Here is a 23,373-nt window from a genome sequence, read left to right on the forward strand (position 1 = left end):
TGGTCTGGTAAGTAGGTAAATTATGCATAATATTAATTTCAATTCCTGTACTATTTTTTAGACTTCGGGTGAGTATCTTTCAAACTACACTGATCTACTTACAAATGAGCCTATGTATGAAAACCTGACAGCACTAGCAATTTCAGGAGTTGCATTTGATGGAGTGTGGACTATAGCTATTGCACTAGACATAGCATCAAAAAAGATATTATCACGTAATGAAAGTGGATGTGAAAATGTACCAGGAGATATAGTACCATTGGAACAGTTTAACTATACTAACATGAAACTAGGCTGTATTCTGAGACAAAGCTTTAGTGAAGTTAACTTCCTTGGAGTAACTGTAAGATTATACTTCAACAATAAATTGTATCGCATATGCCATATGTTTCTCGGGTGTAAAATTTTACAATTTGGCTGCTTTTTTGTATTCACAAATAAAAATTTCATGATTGTATTGTAATTACCACACTTGCTGTACAAACAGCACACTATTTTGTAGATTTTAATTTTCCCAATTTTTCCAAAAAGAGAAAATCATGAAATTTAATTCCCTTGAAATATATAGCGTATACGGTATAAACTTATTGCTATAGGGTCAAATAAAGTTCAATAGATATGGCAGTAGAAATGACAATGTTATATTATATCAACAATACAGAGTGATAAGTAAGCTATGGATAAATGCCATTTACAAATTCTGTTGCCTTTAGATGGTGAAGTAGGTAGATATTTCATTGGCTATGTAACTTTTGAGACACCATGGAAAGAAGGCTTTTTTGAATTTGCAACTGGAGAGTCTATGGGTACTTTATGGAGTGGTATGTATACAGTATGTTGCATAATTATTTCATCATTTTAATGAAGATGGAGTGCTTCCTTATGATGGATTTCCAGTAATTGGAATTACAACTAATAGTATTGCACTAGTTGTTATATATGATATAGTTGCTGGAATTGGTATAATTTTTGCTATTGTTTGCTTCATTTTCAATATCATCTTCAGGAAAAAGAGGTAGATAGTGTTGTATGAAACTTTTTCATCATTGTGTGTCGCTCATTATAGAATAGTAAAATTAACCAGTCCTAATTTGAATCACATCATAATATTGGGCTCAGTGTTACTGTACATAAGTGTCATCTTTTATTCTATTTCTTCAATGAATAAAACAATACAATCAACATTCTGTAATGTAAGCGACATCATCCAATATTGGTGACATGTGGTAATGACAAATTTTTATGTAATAATACTAATTTTAGATACGTGTGTGGCTGTTTTCTTTGGGTTATAATCTCTGCTTTGGTGTGATATTATCAAAAACATGGAGAGTATACTATATCTTTAACAATCCAAAACCAAAGAAGAAAGTATAGTATAGTAGTACTATAATGTATCTACTAATTATGATCTGTTAATAGGGAGTGAAGGATTGGGTACTTTTATTCATAATATTACTCATTATTGCTATTGACATCATTATTATTCTTGTTGGATCTACAGTTCCGCAATCAAGACTGACCAGTTTTGAGGTAGTGGATAGTGGAAATCCTCAAGAAATAAATGTAAAAAGTAGATCAATTGCTGCAACATTTGAACACATTACATTTATTTAGGAAGATGAGAAATTTCAGAACAATTTCATTTTGGTTTGCAATACCAGAGTTGGAACTCTTATTTGGCTAGGGATTTCATTTGGTTATAAAGGCATTCTTCAAGTACTGGCTATTTTCATGGCATTTCATACTCGCCATGTCAAAATAAAAATCCTCAATGAATCTAAGGAGACAGCTGCATTCATTTACATAAACAGTATTATACTTGTATTACTGATAGTGACCGAGTTCACTCTTTCCATTTATCACAATACCTATGCAGCATTGTTTGGATTAGGATTGCTTATCGAAGCATCACTGTTTCTTGGACTCATCTTTATCCCTAAAGCAAGTGCATTAAATACATTTTAATTGACAATAAGTTAATTATTTTTTAGATGGTGTATTTGTATCTTGATCCTAAAGGAGAGAAGATTTTTGCTCAATCAGGAGCTAAATCTGGCTCCCATGTTAATGCAATAGCAAATGATAACACAATTGACAATTCATCTGAAGAAACTATTACAAATTTACAAAAGAGAGTAAAGGAATTGAAGCAGAAATTGAAAGAATTATCTTAAAGCACTAGAAAATGGGATGGAGAAGTAGAATAAAATTAATGTTATCATAGATAAGATTATCAAATTTACACAAAATTATTTTTATTCAAAAAAAAATAATCATCGTACCGTTCTCAATACCATAGATATTATAGACTACGTAACCGGGATTGGAAACTGATGACGTCACGTGTACAGACTGTGTGATTATTAATGCATGAAATTGCATGAATTTGCATCAAAATGGTGAAAATTATGAAGAATTGTTATGTTTGATGAGCCGTATTAATAATATACTGTGATGTAGCTGGTTCTAAGTAGCTTAATCGCATAAAGAAAATACCAGAGATCACGATGGTACCTTTCTCTTCGTGTCTCTATGCTTAGTTCGCTCGGGAGAGGTACAACAGATCGGCCACTTTTTGGCGTTATTTTGGTGGATTTCTGCTCTCAGTAATATGGCAGGCAGAACTAACCAGTCTATTCTCATGTAGCATGGCCTTGTGCATAGTTTTAATCATAAAATGAAACTGGGGTAGCTAAAGCTTGTTTGCAGGAGGGAGAATAAGACATTATCTCTTGTCACGGGGAGCGCACTTGCTTTAAACACCTGTTTTTACACAGCTAACACATTTTATTTTTGTATCAAAGAAAAATATAAACATGTGCGTATATTATAAGAGCCCAAGTACAGGTGAAATAGCTTGCGGGACTTCACTAGAGACCATTCTTTCCAGCCATGTCAGGCATTTTCGTCCGCCTCTCACTGTCGATGTCACAGAGACTGTACCTGAATAGTTACATTGATTTGAATGGGATCACGTGATCTGTTTCCAATCCCGGTTACGTAGTCTATAATATCTATGTCAATACGCACCTGCATTAGTGTCGCGTAGCCAGCATAAACAATTAAATTAAATTTTAATAACCTGGCGCCGTGTATCTATGGTTTTTTACTTTAAAATAAACATCCCATTTCAAAAGATGAGGTGTTTTCTTGTGTGGATATGGAGTACCTTGTGGCTATTGTGTCTAAGTGCTGTGGATGCTCAAAGGATTCCACTTCGCATGGGATACATAACTACCATCACTGGCCCGTTTATAGGTTCTGGAGGCATACCAGCAGTTGATTTGGCACTGAGAATCATAAACGATAGAGATGATATTCTACAAAACTATACACTAAGCTATACTGATGTATTGGATTCAGTGGTACAATAATTATTGTCATCATCCACCTTTTATGTGTCATTGTAGTGTGACCAAACGACATCACTTGATCGATTTTTTGAGCTGATTAATCGTAATACTACGTATGTATCATTATTGGGATGTGGATGCTCCCCAGCTACTATACCAGTGGCTGAAATTAGTCATTACTGGAACATACCACAAGTAATTTCTAGTTTTTAAATCCTAGGATATTCAATGCCACAATACATGTACTTTTTATATATTATTTTTAGTTAGCTGCAATAGCTGCTGCTAGTGTTTTGAATGACCGAAGCAGATTTAGAAATTTTTTCCGAACACTAGTCTCATATCGTTATGTTGGTGCATCAGTTGGAGTGCTAATAAAGCATTTCGGATGGAAACAAATGTCAATCATAACACAAGATGAAAGTCTATTCACAGGAGTAAGATTATGTAGTTCATTTTTATGATTTGTTTCACTGATGTTCAGGTGACAAATAATCTTTACCGTTACTTGAGTGAACAAGGATTGATATTAGACAGATACTATGTTACTTCAGGAGAAAGTCCTTCTCCTTATTTTGACCGGGTTAGCTACATGCATGTTCTAAATTAACTGTATTTGAACTCTAAATGGTATAGAATGAAGCAGGATACTATAAAATTATTCACATTAATGCATATCAGGATATTGGTTACCAAGTATTGTGTGAGGTATTATTTATTATCCATGCATGTATACTCAAATTCACAGTGTCACATTTAAAGGCATATCAAAGGGGAATGACTGGTCCAGATTATGTGTGGATGGTTCCAATGTGGTATAATGATAACTGGTGGAGGTCAAGTAGTTACTCGTCCGCTAATTATCCCTCCTGTACTGATGAAGCTATGCTTGAGGTTGTAAGTGGAATAATAGGCTGGGTTCCTTATGGATATTCAACACTTCAAGACGAATCAATAGTTACTTTATCTGGCCTGGTAAGTACATGTATCTTTTAACTGGTATAATCAATGTACTTACTTGATTACTTTTAGACTTCACGTATGTACCTTGATAATTATACTGCTATACTTCAAGAGCCTGCTTATGAAAATATAACACAGTTAGGGTTTTCCGGAGTTGTTTTTGATGGAATGTGGGCAATAGCTATTGGATTAGACATAGCATCAAAGAAGATATTATCTGGTAATGACAGTGGGTGTGAGAATGTACCAGGAGATCTAGTACCATTGGAACAATTTAACTACACCAACACAAAACTAGGCTGTATTTTTAAACAAAGTTTCAGTGAAGTTGACTTTCTTGGAATAACAGTAAATATAATTGTATAAAGCTATGAAATTATTTTAAGGAACAAATAGGGTCAAGTAAAATTTAATGAAAATGGAGCTAGAAGTGATAATGTTATATTATATCAACAGTACAGAGTGTTAAGTAAGCTAATTATTATGCCATTTGTTAAGTTAAATCAATTGTCATAAGATGGTGCGCCAGCTAGATATTCTTTTGGCTATGTAAGTTTTGAGACAGAAAGAAGCTTTTTTGCATTTGAAACAGGAGAATCAAGTAGTACTCTTTGGAGCGGTATGTATTAAAGCAAGTGCATGTTTTTATCATTAATTTTAATGAAGATGGAGTGCCTCCTTATGATGGATTTCCAGTAACTGGAATCACAACTAATAGTATTGCACTAGTTGTTATATATGATGTTGTTGCTGGAATTGGTATAATTTTTGCTATTGTTTGCTTCACTTTCAATGTCATATTCCGGAAAAAGAGGTACATGTATGTTTGTATGAAGCTTTCTCATCATTGCGTGTCACTCATTATAGAATAGTAAAATTAACCAGTCCTAATTTGAATCACATCATAATATTGGGCTCAGTGCTACTGTACATATGTGTCTTCTTTTATTCTTTTTCGTCAACAAATAAAACAATACAATCAACATTCTGTAATGTAAGTGACATCATCCAATGACATGCAGTACTGAAAAATTTTCACGCAAATACAATTATTGTAGATACGTGTGTGGTTGTTTTCTTTGGGTTATGATCTCTGCTTTGGTGTGATATTATCAAAAACATGGAGAATATATTATATCTTTCACAATCCAAAACCAAAGAAGAAAGTATAGTATAGTTAAAATAATGTACTAATTATGATCTGTTAATAGGGAGTGAAGGATTGGGTACTTTTATTCATTGTATTACTCATTATTTCTATTGATATCATTATCATTCTTGTTGGGTCTACAGTTCCACAATCAAGACTGACCAGTTTTGAGGTAGCAGAAAGTGGAAATTCTCAAGAAATAAACGTATGAAGTATAAAAATAATTGTTAGAACAATTGAACAGACTGCATTTATCCACATGTAGGATGAGGGCAAAGTACAAAACAATTTCATTTTGGTTTGCAATACCAGAGTTGGAACTCTTATTTGGCTAGGGCTTTCATTTGGTTATAAAGGTATACTTCAGGTACTGGCCATTTTCATGGCATTTCATACTCGCCGTGTCAAAGTAAAAATCCTCAATGAATCAAAGGAGACAGCTACATTCATTTACATAAACAGTATCATACTTGTATTACTGATAGTGACTGAGTTTATTCTTGCTACCCGTCACAATACCTATTCAGCACTATTTGGATTAGGATTGATTATTGAAGCCTCACTGTTTCTTGGACTTATCTTTATCCCTAAGGCAAGTGCATTGAATACATTTTAATTGACATTAAGTTAATTATTTTTAGATGGTGTATTTGTATCTTGATCCTAAAGGAGAGAAAATTTTTGCTCAATCAGCAGCTACATCTGGCTCCCATGTTAATGCCATAGCTAATAATAGCACAATTGACAATTCATCTGAAGAAACTATTGCAAATTTACAAAAGAGAGTAAAGGAATTGAAGCAGAAATTGAAAGAATTGTCTTAAAAGTGTTAGACTAGAAAATGGAAGAGATTTTAGGTTGAACACACTCTATTTAATCAAAATATTGTTGGAAAAAAATTATTGTTAAAATGTAACAAAATTAATATAAACAAGCTGCCATCTAAAGACGTAATGAACCAGTAGGACCTGAAGAAATGAGTTAGAAGTTGATTATGTAATGCAAGTTGAGCTAATTATGTGTGCTTACTTAAACAACTGACTCCAGCATCTTCAAACATCATAACTGCTGTTTAAGTTATAGGGAAGAAAATAGTCTAAGTCTACTAATTGCTTGCATAAATGTTGGGATTCTAATATGCTAGCAAAAGTTGCTTAGTGTAAAATTCATCAGTCTATGCCACCATGCCTAGTTGTGCCAGAATTATTAATGAACAACTGGGTCGTCTTAATAGTATTTAAAATCATTTTATAGCAATTATTTTAAATAATTATGATAGATTTACTCTAATATCTACACAATAATTAAGTAAATCTAAAGGACAGTAAAGGTAATAATTCAGGCAGATTTTGCTATTTTATCACCGCTAGAAATCATCACGCGCGCGGGGACTAGACTAGCTATCTATGATTTGATTGGTCGATTTATTCTGTTTAGATTTAAAACTCTTTACGTCGGGTTGTGTTTAGCGATGAAGCTCTGTCTTCTTTTGAGCAGCTTTTGGATGCATATAATGTGCCTCAATACTGTAGTCTCTCAGAGGATACCACTCAACTTTGGATATATTACTACTCTCACTGGTTCCTTTATAGGGGATGGAGGCATACCAGTTGTTGATATGGCATTAAGACTTATAAATGAGAGAAATGATGTTCTTCAAAATTATACACTTAACTATACAGATGTGTTGGATTCAGCAGTAAATTAATGTGCAATACAATCATTATTATTTCTAACTATTGTAGTGTGATCGTACAATGTCACTCAATCAATTCTTCGAGCTGATTAATCGCAATACGACATATATATCATTATTGGGTTGTGGATGTTCACCAGCTACTATACCTGTGGCAGAGCTCAGTCATTACTGGAATATACCACAAGTTTGTACTATACAAAATGAATTGTATGTTTATATTCAGACATAAATATTACACACACAAATAATATCTATAAAATAGATAAAAAATAAATGAAATTGGTAAGGCTATTTGCTTATGTAGTATCTATAATTCACTGCAAATATTTTGTTCTGTATAGCATGTTTTTGAGTGTAATAATTATTGCAAATGACCTGTACCCGGAGGTTCACACAATTAATTTTTGTGAATTTCCACTATTATGCTGTCTTGTCTCGTATTGAATTGACTTTTAAGGAATTTAATTTTGCAAATCTTAAAAAATTTGTAAAATTTGAGAAATTTGTTATCCTCAAAAAAACAGCTATACAGTATTCTATTTGTGCAATTATACCTTAATAGCTAATTATATTTAATGGTATTAATGCAATGATAAGTGTACATAATACCGCTTTAGTTTACCATAATGTGTCTCATACTTTGGCAGCTTTCTGTAGTATCTGCAGCTAATTCTTTGGACAACCGAATTAAGTTTAGGAATTTCTATCGAACTTCTGTTCCATTTCATGATGTTGGTGAATCATTGGGACAGTTAATGAGAGAATTTGGTTGGAGGCAGATGTCAATTATAACACAAGATGAGAGCCTATTCTCATTAGTAAGCTCTTATTTTTAAAGATGAATTCACTTGCCTTTAGGTCACTGAAAATATTAGCAATATTTTTAATAATGAAGGATGGACATTAGATAGATACGATGTAACATCAGGACAAAGTCCTCTTCCTTTCTTTGATAGAGTTGGTTACTTGTTACTTTACTCTATTACTTTACTTTAAATATTTAGAGTGAAACTGGTAGCTTTAGAATCTTTCATATTAATGCATATCAAGATATGGCTTATCAGCTATTATGTGAAGTATATTTATTTATGCTTACAATGTTTTAAAATACTGTTTTAAAAGGCATATCATAGAGGTATGACTGGTTCTGACTATTTATGGATTATTCCAATGTGGTACAATGATAATTGGTGGATGTCAAGTAGTCCTACATCATCTACTAATCCTTCCTGTACTGATGCTATTATGATGGAAGTTATAACAGGAACCATAGGCTGGATTCCACGTAAATATTTGACGCTGAATGAATCTATTACAACATTTTCTGGTCTGGTAAGATTGAATTAAGGTAAAATAGAAAATATTAGTTGGCACTTTTCTAATTAGACACCAAATGCCTACCTTGGAAATTATACAGCTCTACTTCAAGAATCTCGTTACAGGAATATAACAAAGTTTGGATTTTCTGGAGTTGTTTTTGATGGAGTTTGGGCAATAGCTATTGGATTAGATATAGCATCTAAGAAGATATCATCTGGTAATGACAGTGGGTGTGAGAATGTACCAGGAGATCTAGTTCCATTGGAACAATTTAACTATGCCAACACAAAACTAGGCTGTATCTTTAAGAAGAGTTTTAACGAAATTGATTTTGTTGGAGTTACTGTAAGTTTTTAATAAGTATTGTATAATTTTTAAATTTTTCTATGTAGGGTCAAGTCAAGTTCAATGAATTTGGTTCTAGAAATGATGAATTTATACAATATCAACAATATAGACTATCAAGTAGATGAGAGCATATAAATCTTTTTTAATTTTAATATTTTATAGATTCAAGATTGACTAAAGTTCATTTTGGTTCTGTATATGTTGAAGGTCAAAGAAGTTCATTTGTTTTCAGTAGTGGAGAATCAAACAGTACACTTTGGAAAGGTAAATTTGTATTACAATGATCCAAATTTAATTTTTTTAATAATTAAGATGGAATACCCCCTTATGATGGAATTCCAGAAAGAGGACTGGACCAAAACAGTATTGCATTAATTGTCATATATGATATACTTGCTGGATTTGGCATAATATTTGCTGCTGTTTGTTTCATTTTCAATGTTGTCTTCAGAAATAAGAAGTATGCCATGATGTGTTAGTAGTGCAATTTTTTAGAGTGTTCATTTATCACAGAATAGTAAAATTAACCAGTCCTAATTTGAACCACATCATAATACTGGGATCAGTGCTACTATATATATGTGTCTTCTTTTATACATTTCTTTCAACAGACAAGACAACAGAAGCAGTATTCTGTAATGTAAATTATAATTATCAAATAAAGTGTGTGAGTATCATAATATTTACAGGTACGTGTGTGGCTATTTTCCTTGGGATATTGTCTCTGCTTTGGTGTTATATTATCAAAAACATGGAGGGTTTACCACATCTTTAACAATCCAAAGCCAACAAAGAAAGTATGTAGCCTGAAGATCAAATTGCAATAAAATTAATTATAATCCTTCAATAGGGTGTTAAGGATTGGTTTCTCTTCCTAATTGTATCTTTCATTATTGCTATTGATGTTTTTATCATTCTCATTGGTACTATAGTTCCACAATCAAGACTGACCAGTTTTGAAGTAGTAGATGGTGAAAATCCCCAAATTATAAATGTGAGGAAGTAGATAAAAATTATTACATGTATTACATTAATTCAGGATGATGGTAAACTACAAAACAACTTTGTGGTGGTTTGCAATACGAGAACTGAAACTCTTATCTGGGAGGGACTTTCGTTTGGTTATAAAGGTATACTTCAAGTATTAGCCATTTTCATGGCATTCCACACACGTGGTGTCAAAGTCAGAATCCTCAATGAATCAAAGGAGACTGCTGCAATCATATACATAAACAGTATTGTATTATTACTACTGACTGTGACTGAGTTTACTCTGGCAACTCGTCATAATACCTATTCTGCATTGTTTGGATTAGGATTACTCATTGAAGCATCACTGTTTCTTGGGCTCATCTTCATCCCTAAGGCAAGTGCAGTGGCACTTAAATAGCTGATCATTCTTCCCTATATATTCTGTAGATGATTCATTTGTATCTTGATCCACAAGGAGCAAAAATATTTACACAAGCCAACACTTCTAACACTCATGTAAACACCATGATGACAACTAACAGCATTGATAATAAAGATTCACCTGAAGAAATTACAGCTAATTTACGACAGAGAGTAAAGGAATTGGAACAGGAAATCTCAATTAAGGTTATTGATTATAAAATCCAAATTTTAATTAATGCTTTATATGCAGATGAAAGATCTTAAAAAATCTTAAATAAGACTGCTTATTATGATCAGGAGACAAAGAAGTAGATCTATAGGAACTAATTTTAATTATAAATCTATAAAACAAATTATTTAGAATTTAGAACTTAATATTAATTCATCAATCATTACCACACACACAGTCAAAACATGAGAAAAAAGACAACATTTCTGCATGTATATTATACATGTATTCACTCAAAATTGGCAGCAGCATACAGATAATTGCTGCTCTAGACCATAGATACTACGTTTGTAGTATCTACCGGTATGTCTAGACTATACAGGATGCGCAAAATATTAATTACATACGCAACCATGACGCAACAAAACCTGTAATGCTGGCGTGATAGATACTATGCTGGCATAGAGTGTGTGATGAAGTGCTTTTTTCTTTTGAGTTGCTTCTGGATTTACCTTGGAACTTCAGTGGATGCTCAGAAAATACCCCTACACTTTGGATATATTACTACTCTCACTGGTAGCTCATTTATAGGGGATGGAGGCATACCAGTTGTTGATCTGGCATTAAGACTTATAAATGAGAGGGATGATGTTCTTCAAAATTATACACTGAACTATACAGATGTATTAGACTCAGAGGTAAAATATTGATAAGGCAGAATTTATTACTTTGATTGTATTCTACTCTAGTGCAATCGCACTGTATCACTTGATCGGTTCTTTGAATTAATTAATAGTGATATCACATATGTATCACTATTGGGTTGTGGGTGTTCTACAGCTACCATACCAGTGGCAGAAATCAGTCATTACTGGAACATACCACAAGTTCGTGCATTAGATCTATAATAATTTTGCTAGACTATGATTGTCTTAAAGTTATTATAGAAATGAAGTGTTTGTAAACTGTTTATCCAAGTTTGGTATTACTATAGTTGTGAAATTGTTTGTCTCATTATTATAGCTAGCAGCAATAGCTGGTGCATTTGTTTTAAATGATCGAACCAGATTTAGAAATTTCTTTCGCACTCTTGTTTCATTTCGCTATGTTGGTGATTCATTGGGACAATTAATGAGAGAGTTTGGATGGAAAAAGTTATCAATCATAACACAAGATGAGAGTTTATTCAGAGCAGTAAGATCTAGATTTATAATAGTAATAATTATACTTAATTGTGCAGGTGGCAAATGATCTTAATGATATATTTAATAATGAAAAATGGGAATTAGATAGATATAATGTCATATCAGAGCAAAGTGTACATCCTTTCTTTGGCAGAGTTAGTCCTTTTTTAGGTATTGCTTTATTAGATAGTGTTTTAATCTATTAGAGTGAACTCCAGAGTTTTAGGATATTTTATATCAATACATACCAAGATATTGCGTATCACATATTGTGTGAGGTATATGATACTTAATAATTATTTATTCTTAAAATGTGATTTCTAAAGGCGTATCATAGAGGTATGACTGGTCCTGACTACTTGTGGATTATTCCAATGTGGTACAATGATAACTGGTGGATGTCAAGTAGTCCTTCAGCCTCTACTAATTCTTCCTGTACTGATGCTATTATGATGGAAGTTATAACAGGAACCATAGGCTGGGTTCCTGATGGATATTTGACACTTCGGAATGAGTCACAAATTACATTTTCTGGTCTAGTAAGTAAAGCTATGTATATAATCTTATTTATAGCTGATTATAAATCAGACCTCAAGTACTTATAATGACATGTATGCCAGTTTACTTAACAAGTCTCAATATAAAAATATAACAGAGCTTGGATTGTCTGGAGTTGTTTTTGATGGAATGTGGGCAATAGCTATTGGATTAGATATAGCATCAAAGAAAATATCATCTGGTAATGACAGTGGGTGTGAGAATGTACCAGGAGATCTAGTACCATTGGAACAATTTAACTACACCAACACAAAACTAGGCTGTATTTTTAAACAAAGTTTCAGTGAAGTTGACTTTCTCGGAATAACTGTAAGATTATAATTCAAATAAATTTACTCTTAATAAATAGGGTCAAATAAGGTTTAATGAAAATGGTAGTAGAAATGACAACGTTATACTATATGAACAATACAGAGTATCAAGTAAATAATAAAAGCATAATACAGCGAGTAGTATTGCATTTTTATGTAGATGGAACACTAGCTAAATTCATATTTGGTAGCATAACTGTTCGTCCTCAGAGAAATGTTTTTCAATTTGCCATTGGAGAATCAAACAACACACTTTGGAGTAGTATGTTTATAATAATAATAATGATTTGTATTCCAATCTATTTTAGGTGGAATTCCTCCTTATGATGGATATCCAGTTACCGGAATTGATCAAAACAGTATTGTACTAGTTATTATTTATGATGTAGTGGCTGTTTTTGGACTAGTTTTTGCAACTGGCTGTTTTATTTTCAATATCATCTTTAGAAAAAAGAAGTATGGCATATTCTCTCTCATGCTGCATGTTTTTGCTCTGTATGTCTATCATAGAATAGTAAAGTTAACCAGTCCTAATTTGAATCTCATCATAATACTTGGATCAGTATTACTGTATGTATGTGTCTTCTTTTATTCTTATTCTTCAGCCAATAAGACTGTAGAAGCAATATTCTGCAATGTAAGCATTATTTTGTAAATACTTATCATCATGATAATTATAGGTGCGTGTGTGGCTATTTTCTTTGGGATATTGTCTTTGCTTTGGTGTTATATTATCAAAAACATGGAGGGTATATTATATCTTCAACCATTCAAAACCAAAGAAAAAAGTAAAGTGACCTTTGATATTTTTAAATTTTTATGTATAATAGGGAGTCAAAGATTGGGTACTTTTACTTCTTGTATTATTTATTGTTGCTATTGACATTGTTATAATTGTTGCTGGCTCTATCATTCCCCAATCAAGACTCATCAGCTTTGAAGAGGAAGATGGTGAACATTCTCAAATAATTAATGTAAGAAATGATAATTCAAACTAATGCATTCTTGTTTGATTTACTTCAGGATGAGGATAAAATACAAAACAATTTGATTTTGGTTTGCAATACTAGAGTTGGAAGTCTTATTTGGCTAGGCCTTTCATTTGGTTATAAAGGTATACTTCAAGTACTGGCTATTTTCATGGCATTTCATACTCGCCGTGTCAAAGTCAGAATCCTCAATGAATCAAAAGAAATTGCTGCAATCATTTACATAAACAGCATCATACTAGTTCTGTTGACAGTGACTGAGTTTGCTCTTGCAACTCATCATAATACCTATTCAGCATTGTTTGGACTTGGCCTAATAATTGAGGCATCACTGTTCCTTGGATTAATTTTTATTCCTAAGGCAAGTGTATAATGCTGATGCTCTTATATTTTTTGTTTAGATGATTCGCTTGTATCTAGATCCTAAAGGAGAGAAGATTTTTACACGAACAAATGCTTCTTCTAATTCTAACCAATTAGTTCAAAATGATAATAAAGATTCGTCTGAAGAAATTATTACCAATTTGCGACAAAGAATAAAAGAATTGGAGCAAAAAACTTTCATTGAGGTGATTTATCATAAATATTTTTATTTTAATTTGTAATTTTATTTTAGCTAAAAAGTGAAGATGAAAATTGACTAGCAGACAATTTTATATAAAACTAGTACATTGTAATATGTATCTAAATTTATTGTGCTACATCATACCGTTTATTTAGTGTTTTAACATTGTTGAATTTTTGTATTGTTGTTTGTATGCAATTTAGTTACATTCAGTCATAAGATGACTAACTACTCATGGCATTTGAATCATCACTGGATGCATTATTAACTTTAAAAATTGAAGTATTTGAGAACAAACCTTGCTACTAAAAATTTTCTAGCCCTGTTTCTTTCACTATAAAAATATTTTTGGTAGACTATAAATGATTTGTTATGGTAGCATTAAGAGCAGTATAGCTACAATCAATCTAAAAGGAACACAGACTAAAGGAACACAGGAACATGACACAATGCACTGTGTAATGTCTACGTGTGTGTAGCCGTAGGTGTAGTCACAAATCCTTTAGTCTTTGCAAAAATAGCTACGATGATGTTCTTCTTTCTTCTGAGCTGCTTTTGGCTACCTATGCAAATTGATACTGTAGATGCTGCTGCTCAGAAAATTCCTCTTCACTTTGGCTATTATAACTACTCTCACTGGCTCCTTTATTATAGGGAATAAAGACATACCAGTTGTTGATCTGGCCATATCTATGATCTGGCATTAAGACTTATAAATGAGAGGGATAATATTCTTCAAAACTATACACTGAACTATATATACAGATGTATTAGACTCAGAGGGTGAATCATTGGGACAAATAATGAGAGAACTTGGATGGAGAAAATTATCAATCATAGCACAAGATGAAAGTTTATTCAGAGCAGTAAGTATAAATTGAGATTTATAATTAATATAATTATACAGGTGGCAGACAATCTTAATGATTTAATAATGAAGGATGGGTATTAGTCTAGATAGATATGATGTCATCACAGGGCATAGCCCTCTTTTTTGGCAGAGTTAGTCTTTTTTAGGTATTGCTTTATCAAATAGTGTTTTAAATCCATTAGAGTGAACTCCAGAGCTTTAGAATATTTTGTATCAATAAATACCAAGATATTGCTTATCAGATAAATCTATTGTGTGAGATGATTAATTATGTATCCTTATAAATATGATTTTTGAAGGCATGTCATAGAGGTATGACTGGTTCTGACTATTTATGGATTAATCCAATGTGGTACAATCATAAGTGGTGGATGTCAAGTAGTCCTACATCATCTACTAATCCTTCCTGTACTGATGCTATTATGATGGAAGTTATAACAGGAACCATAGGCTGGGTTCCTGATGAATATTTGGCACTTCAGAATGAGTCACAAATTACATTTTCTGGTCTAGTAGTGGGCATAATAATGTTTGATTGTTATTTATCATAAAAATTAACAGACATCACATGTGTACCGTGATATTCATGCTGGTTTGCTAAATACATCTCAATATAAAAATATAACAGAGTTAGAGTTTTCTGGAATTGTTTTTGATGGAGTTTGGGCAATAGCTATTGGATTAGATATAACATCAAAGAAGATATTATCTGGTAATGACAGTGGGTGTGAGAATATACCAGGAGATTTAGTACCATTGGAACAATTTAACTACACCAACACAAAACTAGGCTGCATTTTAAAACAAAGTTTCAGTGAAGTCAACTTTCTTGGCATCACTCTGAGTATAATATTTATGTATTCAATTAGGATTTGATTTTTAATGAATAGGGTGAAATAAGTTTCAATGAAAACGGTAGCAGAAATGATCATGTTATACTATATTAACAATACAGAGTATGAAGTAAATAAGGTATTTTGGTATGTACTATTTTTTCTATACAGATGGAACACTGACTAAATTCATATTTGGTTATGCAAATTTATAGCCTCATAAAAATTATTTTGAATTTGCTATTGGAGAATCAAACGAGACACTTTGGAGTAGTATGTTTATAATAATACTGATGATTGGTATTCCAATCTATTTTAGGTGGAATCCCTCCTTATGATGGATATCCAGTTACTGGAATTGACAGAAACAGTATCGTACTAGTTATTATATATAATGTAGCTGCCGTACTTGGACTGGTTCTTTCAACTGTTTGCTTTGTTTTCAATATCATCTTTTGAAAAAAGAAGTTAGATGTCGAAATTATTGCACTAGGTGATGAATTTATTTGAGTTATGTGTATATGCATTTGTCATAGAATAGTAAAATTAACCAGTTCAAATTTGAATCACATCACAATACTGGGATTGGTGTTACTATATATATGTGCCTTTTTTTATTCTTATTCTTCAACAAATAGAATAATACAATCATCAATTTGTAATGTAAGCTTGCTATTGTGCAACTTTTTGTAATCTTTAATTGTAATCAATATAGGTACGTGTGTGGCTGTTTTCTTTTTGTGCTTTGGTGTCATATTATCAAAAACATGGAGGGTATATTATATCTTTAATAATCCAAAACCAAACAAAAAAGTTAATATTATAATAGGGAGTCAAGGATTGGGTGCTTTTAGTTATAGCACTATTCATTGTTGCTATTGATATTGGTATCATTTTTGTTGGTTCTATGGCTTAGGCCGCTTAGCAATCAAGACTCACCAGTTTCAGAGAGAAAGATGGTGAACATCCTCAAATAATTAATATAAGGAAATAAATCAAGCTGATGCATTTTTGTTCCATGAGGGTGAGATACATTTTTGTTTGCAATACAAGATATGAAAGTCTTACATGGCTAGGACTTTCATTTGGTTATAAAGGTATACTTCAATTACTGGTTATTTTTTATGGCATTCCATACTCTCCGTGTTGAAGTCAGAATCCTCAATAAATCGAAAGAAATTGCTGCAATCATTTATATAAACAGCATCATACTAGTTCTGTCAACAGTGACTGAGTTTGCTCTTGCAACTCATCATAATACCTATTCAGCATTGTTTGGATTAGGATTGCTTATTGAAGTATCACTGTTTCTTGGACTTATCTTTATTCCTAAGGCAAGTGAGTACATAATGTATGCTGTTACATTTTTGTGTAGATAATTAGATTGTATTTGGACCCTCAAGGAGAGAGCATTTTCTTAAATCCTATTTTGAATTCTCATCCATTGGCTAACAATGAAAATAAAGATTCATCTCAAGAGGTTATTGCCAATTTAAGACAGAAAATAAAGGAATTGGAACAAAAGGCCTTTATTGAGTTGATAAAATTTATGATTATAAATAATAATTATTTATTTGAATTTTATATGTTAGCTTGAAAATAGAAATTAAAGTTCACATCAGCTTCTAAGACACTTTATATTGTTCTTATCAATGACTTGTCTTATCATGCTATTGCCAAAGGAATTTTTTGTATGTAGATAGTTATAGCTATGAGCTATATTATGCTGGATATTATAGCATCTTAAATTTCTAGATAGTCATAATAATGGCTAAATAGATGAAATTAATCCTTTTTGATCTTTGCTGGTACCATAATATTGTGGTGAAAACATACCATAGATGGTAGTGGTCCATATAGATGGTCATAAGCTCATTACTACAACACACAATTATGTTAGAATTTAAAATTTATACAACATGTTGGCTCATTGACTTTATTGTTGGTATTACACTTTGGGCATAGATCTATTAATTATATCAAAGTATACAAAAGCAGTCATAACATATAACATGAGAGGCTTGTGACTTTGTGGTTATAAAATTGAATTAATTATTGAAGACCAAATAAAACCTAATTCTTGGCGTGTGATTAGTTGGACTCTGCATGCACATCACTGGATGCAATACATAGTATTTGCATGTGGACACATGTTGACAACTTTAATTTGTTATCAGATATAATTTGATAAACCCGCCATGCATAGGATCAGTTCAGGGTGTAGATCTTTATATAAAAAATAATAACCATAATCATCTATCATGAAGTTTATGTGGCACATAGGATTGACATTAAGTTTCTTTTTGCATCAGCTGTTTAAACTGTGCATCAACTCTGATAACAGTAGGGCTAGGCAAATTATGCTTTAATTTTTTGCCTATTAGCTATGCTTTTAGGCACTGCCCTAAATTCCACCCTATTATGCTTTGAAATGAATGATTATGAATCCAGTTATGCTCATTATTGTGATACATGCATAGGTACAACAATCCAACTGCTTAGTACCTGCCTACGCAAGTGTGGCAAGTCCAATGACTTAGACATGTGCATGCATGTACATGTAACTTGATAGTTGATATTTGAATAAAGCTTGAAATATGAGCATAAATTTATGCTCATATTTTAAGCTTTACTCAAATATCGACTATCAAGTTACATGTACCTGCATCTGTATTAATTGTGATAAAAAATGATAAATATTGTAATAATGCCAGAATTTGAAAATGTTTCCAGTGACTTTGAGACTAAGTCACTAGAAAATAGAATAGTCTAAGTCATTAGATTTGCCCCACTTGCGTAGGTGAGTATTAAGCAGTTGGCTTATTGTACTAGCACCTGTCATATTGAATTGTCAGGAGTATAGGGCCAGATTCCGCCAGAAATTTTTGACCCATTATACTATATACTCCCATTATAATCAGCTGATTTGAGCGAGCCACGCCCACATCAAGTTAGATGCTATAAAATGCTTTTCAACAAACGAAGGGCTAAAATCGAGACTAAAATGCAGCATATAGCCTTTATCTTCCAGTGCTGGATGTCATCCTTCATTATCACAGTGACATCTACAAAATCCCCTCTCCACTTTGGATATATTACTACTCTTACTGGATCATTCATAGCTAGTGGAGGCATACCAGCTGTTGATCTGGCATTAAAACTCATAAATGAGAGAAAAGATATTCTTCAGAACTATACACTGAGCTATACAGATATATTGGACTCAAAAGTAAGCATTATAGATCTAATCTACTTTTTAATATCTAAAATTTCAGTGCAATCGCACAGCAGGTCTTGATAAATTTTTTGAATTGGTTAATCGTGACGTTACATATGTATCATTATTGGGTTGTGGGTGTTCTATATCTACCATACCAGTTGCAGAAATCAGTCACTACTGGAACATACCACAAGTTAGTTTAATGCAGACTATAGTTTTTACATTTTAAACAGTTATCTTATGCTACTGGTGCTGATGTTTTGACTGATCGCAATCGATTTAGGAATTTCTTCCGCACTCTTGTCTCATTTCATTATGTTGGCATTTCATTAGCTCATTTAATGAGAGAGTTTGGATGGAGACAAATGTCAATCATAACACAAGATGAAAGTCTATTCACAGGAGTAAGATTGGCTGTACATTTTAGATGAATTACCATAGATCAGGAAATTAGTGTGGTACAAAATTTTAAAATTGTGCTGTGATTTAATTTTTACTGAATAAGACTGTGTCATGTATTATTCAGTGTGGCATGTAATTATGTGGATGATCTAATTTTTTTTGCAAAATTCTAATTCAGTAAAATTTATCACAGTAAAAATTTTCAGATAGATGGTATATTCATGTTTTACTTTATAGGCAGCATGTTGCTAGCAACATTTGTGATTGCTTTGATCTTGTAAGCATAATGTTGCTTACAAGATCAAAGTTGCCACAAGTTTTGTTAGCAACATGTTGCCTAGTGTATGTTGGGCTTTAGGTGGCTGAAGACATCAAGATAATTTTTAATAATAAAAAATGGATATTGGACAGATATGTTGTTATATCAGGACAAAATCCTCTTTCTTTCTTTGACAGAGTTAGTTACTTATATAATTATGGCAATCATTTTGTTCATAATGAATATGTGAGAGTCAAAACAATATGTTTATAGATTTTATTGTTAATTAGAGTGAAGCCCAAAGGTTTAGAATAATCCACATTAATACATATCCTGATATTGCTTATCAGCTATTGTGTGAAGTATGATAACAATTAATTTTGTGTGCATATTAAGGTGTTTCTGAAGGCATATTATAGAGGTATGACTAGCCCTGACTATTTGTGGATCATTCCAATGTGGTATAATGATGATTGGTGGATGCCAAGTAGTCTGTCATCTTACAAAAATTCCTCGTGTACTGATGCAATCATGATAAAGGCTGTATCAGGCAGCATTGGCTTTATTCTTGATGTGTTTTTAACACTGCAAAACAAATCATTAGTAACATTTTCTGGTCTAGTAAGTATATTCATTTATACGTATTATAAAATCATTTATAATCAGACACCACAGATGTATTTTAGTACATATACTGCTCTCCTTAAAGACCCTAAATATGAAAATCTAACTGAACTAGGATTATCTGGGGTTGCTTTTGATGGAGTGTGGGCAATAGCCATTGGGTTAGATATAGCATCTAAAAAAATATCATCTGGTAGTGACAGTGGGTGTGAGAATGTACCAGGAGATATAGTACCATTGGAACAATTTAACTACACCAACACAAAACTAGGCTGTATTCTGAGACAAAGTTTTAGTGAAATTAATTTCCTGGGAATAACAGTAAGATGCTAAGTTCTACTTTGTAACAATTTTGTTTGCATTTGTTAATATAGGGTCAGATTCAGTTTAATGAAAATGGCAGTAGAAATGAAAACATAGTTTTTTGTCAACAATATAGAACAACAACAGGTAATTTTAATAAGTTGCTATTAATTATTAAATGTATTTTATTTATAACAGATTCATCAATGGCTAGAGTTACTTTTGGTGATGTGACTATAAAGCCTAAAGGAAGCATTTTTGTACTCAAAAAAGAAGAGTCAAACAGTACACTTTGGCAGAGACATGGTAGTATATTTTCACATGTAAAACTTAGACTTTAAAATCTTTTAAATAGGCCTTCAACCTCCTTATGATGGGTTTCCAGAATCAAATATTCACCAAAACAATATGGTGTTGATTATTGTATATGATATAGCAGCTGTATGTGGCCTTGTTTTTGTTGTCATTTGTTTCATTTTCAATATTGCCTTCAGAAGTAAAAAGTAAGTGTGGTAGCTTTATAATATAATTTTATGCTTGAATATCAGAGTTGTAAAAATGACTAGCCCAAACTTAAATTATATCATAATACTGGGCTCAGCAATGTTGTATACCTGTATCTTCTTCTATTCTCATTCGTCAACTACCAAATCAATGCAATCAATATTCTGTAATGTAAGTTCATTTCTTTTAAGTTAAAATATATATGCTTTAGATACGTGAATGGATGGTTTCTTTGGGATACAGTCTTTGCTTTGGCGTCATATTATCAAAAACATGGAGGGTGTATTATATCTTTAACAATCCAAAACCAAACAAGAAAGTAATTATTATAATTATTTTAATAATGAAATCAATCAAAAAATCATTCATAGGGAATCAAGGATTGGGTTCTTTTTCTAATTGTATTTGTTGTTGTTGCCATTGATTTTGTCATCATTTTGGTTGGTTCTGCTATTCCGCAATCAAAACTTGCTAGTTTTAAAGAAGTTGATCACGAGCACTTACAGCAAGCAAATGTAAGCATGCAGGGAATTATGGGCAATGCTAAGGGTAACTAGACCTAATTCCAGGCAATCATGCATCAATTTATTGCTAATACTTTATGAAAATATTAGGAAAAGAATAGAATACAGTATAACTTCATTTTAACGTGCAGTCAAAAAACTGGAACTGTTGTTTGGCTTGCCTTTTCATTTGGTTATAAAACCATGCTTCAATTATTGGCTATCTTTATGGCATTCCATACTCGCCGTGTCAAAGTCAGAATTCTCAATGAGTCAAAAGAAATTGCTGCAATCATTTACATAAACAGTACAATACTAGTTCTGTTGACAGTGACTGAGTTTACTCTTGCTAATCATCATAATACCTTTGCTGCACTTTTTGGATTAGGATTGCTTACTGATGCATCACTGTTCCTTGGACTCATTTTTATCCCTAAAGTAAACCATGCAGTTCTTCAGATCTTTAAAGTAAATTTTATATTTTAGATGATTCGATTATATCGAGATCCTCAAGGGGAGAAAATATTTTCAGATGCAGAAAATACATGTAATACTGGTGCTTCACATGCAGTAACAAATAAGGTTAATACTATACAAATGGTGAAGGAAGACGGTGCTAGAACTGGAAATACAAACAGATCATGTTCAAGTAAGTGCATCATTTATGATTATTAATTGTTAGTTAGGCTGTATCTTTTAGACAAATGACATAAAAAGTTCTGCCACTGAAGAGCGAGATTAAGAACCTAGAATTGTTCATTTGTGTTGTTTTTAATTTTACCATAAAAATTGTTTTTATACTTATCATAACAAGATAGAGAGTAGGAGGAACGAGGATAATTAGCCCCACCCAAATTTCATATTATTGATCAAAGATGTGCAAGTTGCAGTTTTATCTCTGGTTGATAGCGCCGTTTATCTTCACCGTAGAACCAGCTACAAAATCGAAACTCCAGTTTGGATACATTACAACTATCACCGGATCGTTTCTAGCTAGTGGAGGCAGACCAGCTGTTGACCTAGCACTGCAAATTATAAATGAGAGAGATGATATTTTACAAAACTACACACTAGCATATACAGATATACTGGACTCTGGGGTAACAATTTTCAGTTAGAATAACATTTTTTATTTTTCTAATTCCAGTGCAATCATACTAAAGCTCTTGACATTTTCTTTGATTTAATGAATCGTGATGCTACATACATCTCACTCCTGGGTTGTGGGTGTTCTACAGCTACAATACCAGTAGCTGAAATTAGTCACTACTGGAATATACCCCAGGTTATTCAGATAATTTGATTATCATGTCTGTGCATGTACTACTATCCTGTACATGATCAGTAGTGTGAGAATGAACACAGCGAGTTACTATACATTTGGTAGTGCTTGCATGTAATGTTTGCATACAATATGTAAGCATTGTATTTATAATGATTCTATATGTAGTTAGCTTATGCAGCAGCTGCTAATGTTTTAAATGACAGAACCAGATTTAGGAACTTCTTTCGCACTCTTGTCTCATTTCGTTATGTTGGTGAATCATTGGGACAATTAATGAGAGAGTTTGGATGGAGACAAATGTCAATCATTACACAAGATGACCTTTTGTTCAGTAGAGTAAGGTTAAATAATATAAAAGATTAAGTATTTTGTGGTTTACAGGTGACTGATGAGCTAGCCAGTATTATTTTTAAAAATGAAGGGTGGATATTGGACAGATATGATGTCCCATCAGGACATAATCCTCTTCCTTTCTTTGACAGAGTTAATAATGTCATTTTGTACTTATTATTATCACTGATTTAACTTTTTAGAGTGAGGCCCAGAAATTCAGAATATCACA

At 32.4% G+C, this 23,373-nt stretch overlaps 5 protein-coding genes across 6 annotated transcripts; all 5 read left to right on the forward strand.

Moving 5' to 3' along the window:
- The first annotated feature begins 66 nt into the window (after window positions 1-66).
- On the forward strand, window positions 67-2,267 carry LOC100641214 (gamma-aminobutyric acid type B receptor subunit 2-like). Its single transcript, XM_019998369.1, has 9 exons — window positions 67-343; window positions 597-669; window positions 714-821; window positions 868-1,015; window positions 1,067-1,193; window positions 1,264-1,371; window positions 1,423-1,566; window positions 1,618-1,944; window positions 1,995-2,267. The coding sequence occupies exons 1-9, from the start codon at window positions 113-115 to the stop codon at window positions 2,175-2,177; spliced, it is 1,449 nt and encodes a 482-aa protein (XP_019853928.1). The 5' UTR covers window positions 67-112; the 3' UTR covers window positions 2,178-2,267.
- Window positions 2,268-3,110: 843 nt separating this feature from the next.
- Window positions 3,111-6,384, forward strand: LOC109583168 (gamma-aminobutyric acid type B receptor subunit 2-like). Its single transcript, XM_019998394.1, has 15 exons — window positions 3,111-3,368; window positions 3,414-3,551; window positions 3,623-3,793; window positions 3,841-3,939; window positions 3,993-4,064; window positions 4,119-4,331; window positions 4,389-4,667; window positions 4,716-4,788; window positions 4,837-4,938; window positions 4,986-5,133; window positions 5,187-5,313; window positions 5,378-5,485; window positions 5,531-5,674; window positions 5,735-6,061; window positions 6,111-6,384. The coding sequence occupies exons 1-15, from the start codon at window positions 3,141-3,143 to the stop codon at window positions 6,291-6,293; spliced, it is 2,412 nt and encodes an 803-aa protein (XP_019853953.1). The 5' UTR covers window positions 3,111-3,140; the 3' UTR covers window positions 6,294-6,384.
- Window positions 6,385-6,916: 532 nt separating this feature from the next.
- Window positions 6,917-10,631, forward strand: LOC100641468 (gamma-aminobutyric acid type B receptor subunit 2-like). The gene is made up of 16 exons (XM_019998363.1): window positions 6,917-7,168; window positions 7,215-7,352; window positions 7,816-7,986; window positions 8,027-8,125; window positions 8,173-8,244; window positions 8,291-8,500; window positions 8,555-8,833; window positions 8,881-8,953; window positions 8,999-9,100; window positions 9,149-9,296; window positions 9,350-9,476; window positions 9,526-9,633; window positions 9,687-9,830; window positions 9,876-10,202; window positions 10,256-10,435; window positions 10,482-10,631. The coding sequence occupies exons 1-16, from the start codon at window positions 6,941-6,943 to the stop codon at window positions 10,503-10,505; spliced, it is 2,430 nt and encodes an 809-aa protein (XP_019853922.1). The 5' UTR covers window positions 6,917-6,940; the 3' UTR covers window positions 10,506-10,631.
- Window positions 10,632-10,830: 199 nt separating this feature from the next.
- Window positions 10,831-14,242, forward strand: LOC100641595 (gamma-aminobutyric acid type B receptor subunit 2-like). Its single transcript, XM_019998388.1, has 16 exons — window positions 10,831-11,098; window positions 11,150-11,287; window positions 11,424-11,594; window positions 11,641-11,739; window positions 11,791-11,862; window positions 11,911-12,123; window positions 12,173-12,451; window positions 12,492-12,564; window positions 12,614-12,715; window positions 12,762-12,909; window positions 12,964-13,090; window positions 13,134-13,241; window positions 13,284-13,427; window positions 13,477-13,803; window positions 13,844-14,011; window positions 14,059-14,242. The coding sequence occupies exons 1-16, from the start codon at window positions 10,874-10,876 to the stop codon at window positions 14,080-14,082; spliced, it is 2,418 nt and encodes an 805-aa protein (XP_019853947.1). The 5' UTR covers window positions 10,831-10,873; the 3' UTR covers window positions 14,083-14,242.
- Window positions 14,243-18,687: 4,445 nt separating this feature from the next.
- LOC109583166 (gamma-aminobutyric acid type B receptor subunit 2-like) lies at window positions 18,688-22,334 on the forward strand. Of its 2 annotated transcripts, none has more exons than XM_019998389.1 (16): window positions 18,688-18,940; window positions 18,987-19,124; window positions 19,165-19,335; window positions 19,692-19,790; window positions 19,883-19,954; window positions 20,001-20,213; window positions 20,259-20,537; window positions 20,591-20,666; window positions 20,718-20,825; window positions 20,875-21,022; window positions 21,068-21,194; window positions 21,235-21,342; window positions 21,395-21,538; window positions 21,638-21,964; window positions 22,013-22,175; window positions 22,213-22,334. In XM_019998389.1, exons 1-16 carry the CDS (start codon window positions 18,716-18,718, stop codon window positions 22,224-22,226), a joined length of 2,412 nt encoding a protein of 803 aa, XP_019853948.1. In that variant the 5' UTR covers window positions 18,688-18,715; the 3' UTR covers window positions 22,227-22,334. The 2 variants fall into 2 exon arrangements, with proteins under 2 accessions (XP_019853948.1, XP_019853949.1); XM_019998390.1 differs by having other exon boundaries at window positions 18,849-18,940; window positions 19,215-19,335; window positions 22,213-22,333.
- Window positions 22,335-23,373: the final 1,039 nt, after the last annotated feature.

Source organism: Amphimedon queenslandica, unplaced genomic scaffold (genome assembly GCF_000090795.2).
Source record: "Amphimedon queenslandica unplaced genomic scaffold, v1.1 AMPQUscaffold_13322, whole genome shotgun sequence".
NCBI classification, from domain to species: Eukaryota; Metazoa; Porifera; class Demospongiae; order Haplosclerida; family Niphatidae; genus Amphimedon; species Amphimedon queenslandica.

What these genes read in the sequence shown, in the direction of transcription:
- LOC109583166 (XM_019998389.1), top strand. Translation starts at nt 18,716, where the DNA reads ATGCAGCATATAGCCTTTATCTTCCAGTGCTGGATGTCATCCTTCATT. An exon ending in CAGATATATTGGACTCAAAA is followed by an intron (nt 18,941 to 18,986) that starts GTAAGCATTATA and finishes CTAAAATTTCAG; the next exon opens with TGCAATCGCACAGCAGGTCT. An exon ending in ACAATATAGAACAACAACAG is followed by an intron (nt 20,667 to 20,717) that starts GTAATTTTAATA and finishes TATTTATAACAG; the next exon opens with ATTCATCAATGGCTAGAGTT.
- LOC109583168 (XM_019998394.1), top strand. Translation starts at nt 3,141, where the DNA reads ATGAGGTGTTTTCTTGTGTGGATATGGAGTACCTTGTGGCTATTGTGT. An exon ending in TACAATCAACATTCTGTAAT is followed by an intron (nt 5,314 to 5,377) that starts GTAAGTGACATC and finishes CAATTATTGTAG; the next exon opens with ATACGTGTGTGGTTGTTTTC. An exon ending in GAAATTCTCAAGAAATAAAC is followed by an intron (nt 5,675 to 5,734) that starts GTATGAAGTATA and finishes ATCCACATGTAG; the next exon opens with GATGAGGGCAAAGTACAAAA.
- LOC100641468 (XM_019998363.1), top strand. Translation starts at nt 6,941, where the DNA reads ATGAAGCTCTGTCTTCTTTTGAGCAGCTTTTGGATGCATATAATGTGC. An exon ending in TTACAACATTTTCTGGTCTG is followed by an intron (nt 8,501 to 8,554) that starts GTAAGATTGAAT and finishes TTTTCTAATTAG; the next exon opens with ACACCAAATGCCTACCTTGG. An exon ending in TTGATTTTGTTGGAGTTACT is followed by an intron (nt 8,834 to 8,880) that starts GTAAGTTTTTAA and finishes TTTTCTATGTAG; the next exon opens with GGTCAAGTCAAGTTCAATGA.
- LOC100641214 (XM_019998369.1), top strand. Translation starts at nt 113, where the DNA reads ATGTATGAAAACCTGACAGCACTAGCAATTTCAGGAGTTGCATTTGAT. An exon ending in TTAACTTCCTTGGAGTAACT is followed by an intron (nt 344 to 596) that starts GTAAGATTATAC and finishes TTATTGCTATAG; the next exon opens with GGTCAAATAAAGTTCAATAG. An exon ending in ATCATCTTCAGGAAAAAGAG is followed by an intron (nt 1,016 to 1,066) that starts GTAGATAGTGTT and finishes CGCTCATTATAG; the next exon opens with AATAGTAAAATTAACCAGTC.
- LOC100641595 (XM_019998388.1), top strand. Translation starts at nt 10,874, where the DNA reads ATGAAGTGCTTTTTTCTTTTGAGTTGCTTCTGGATTTACCTTGGAACT. An exon ending in TACATCCTTTCTTTGGCAGA is followed by an intron (nt 11,740 to 11,790) that starts GTTAGTCCTTTT and finishes TTAATCTATTAG; the next exon opens with AGTGAACTCCAGAGTTTTAG. An exon ending in AAATTACATTTTCTGGTCTA is followed by an intron (nt 12,124 to 12,172) that starts GTAAGTAAAGCT and finishes ATTATAAATCAG; the next exon opens with ACCTCAAGTACTTATAATGA.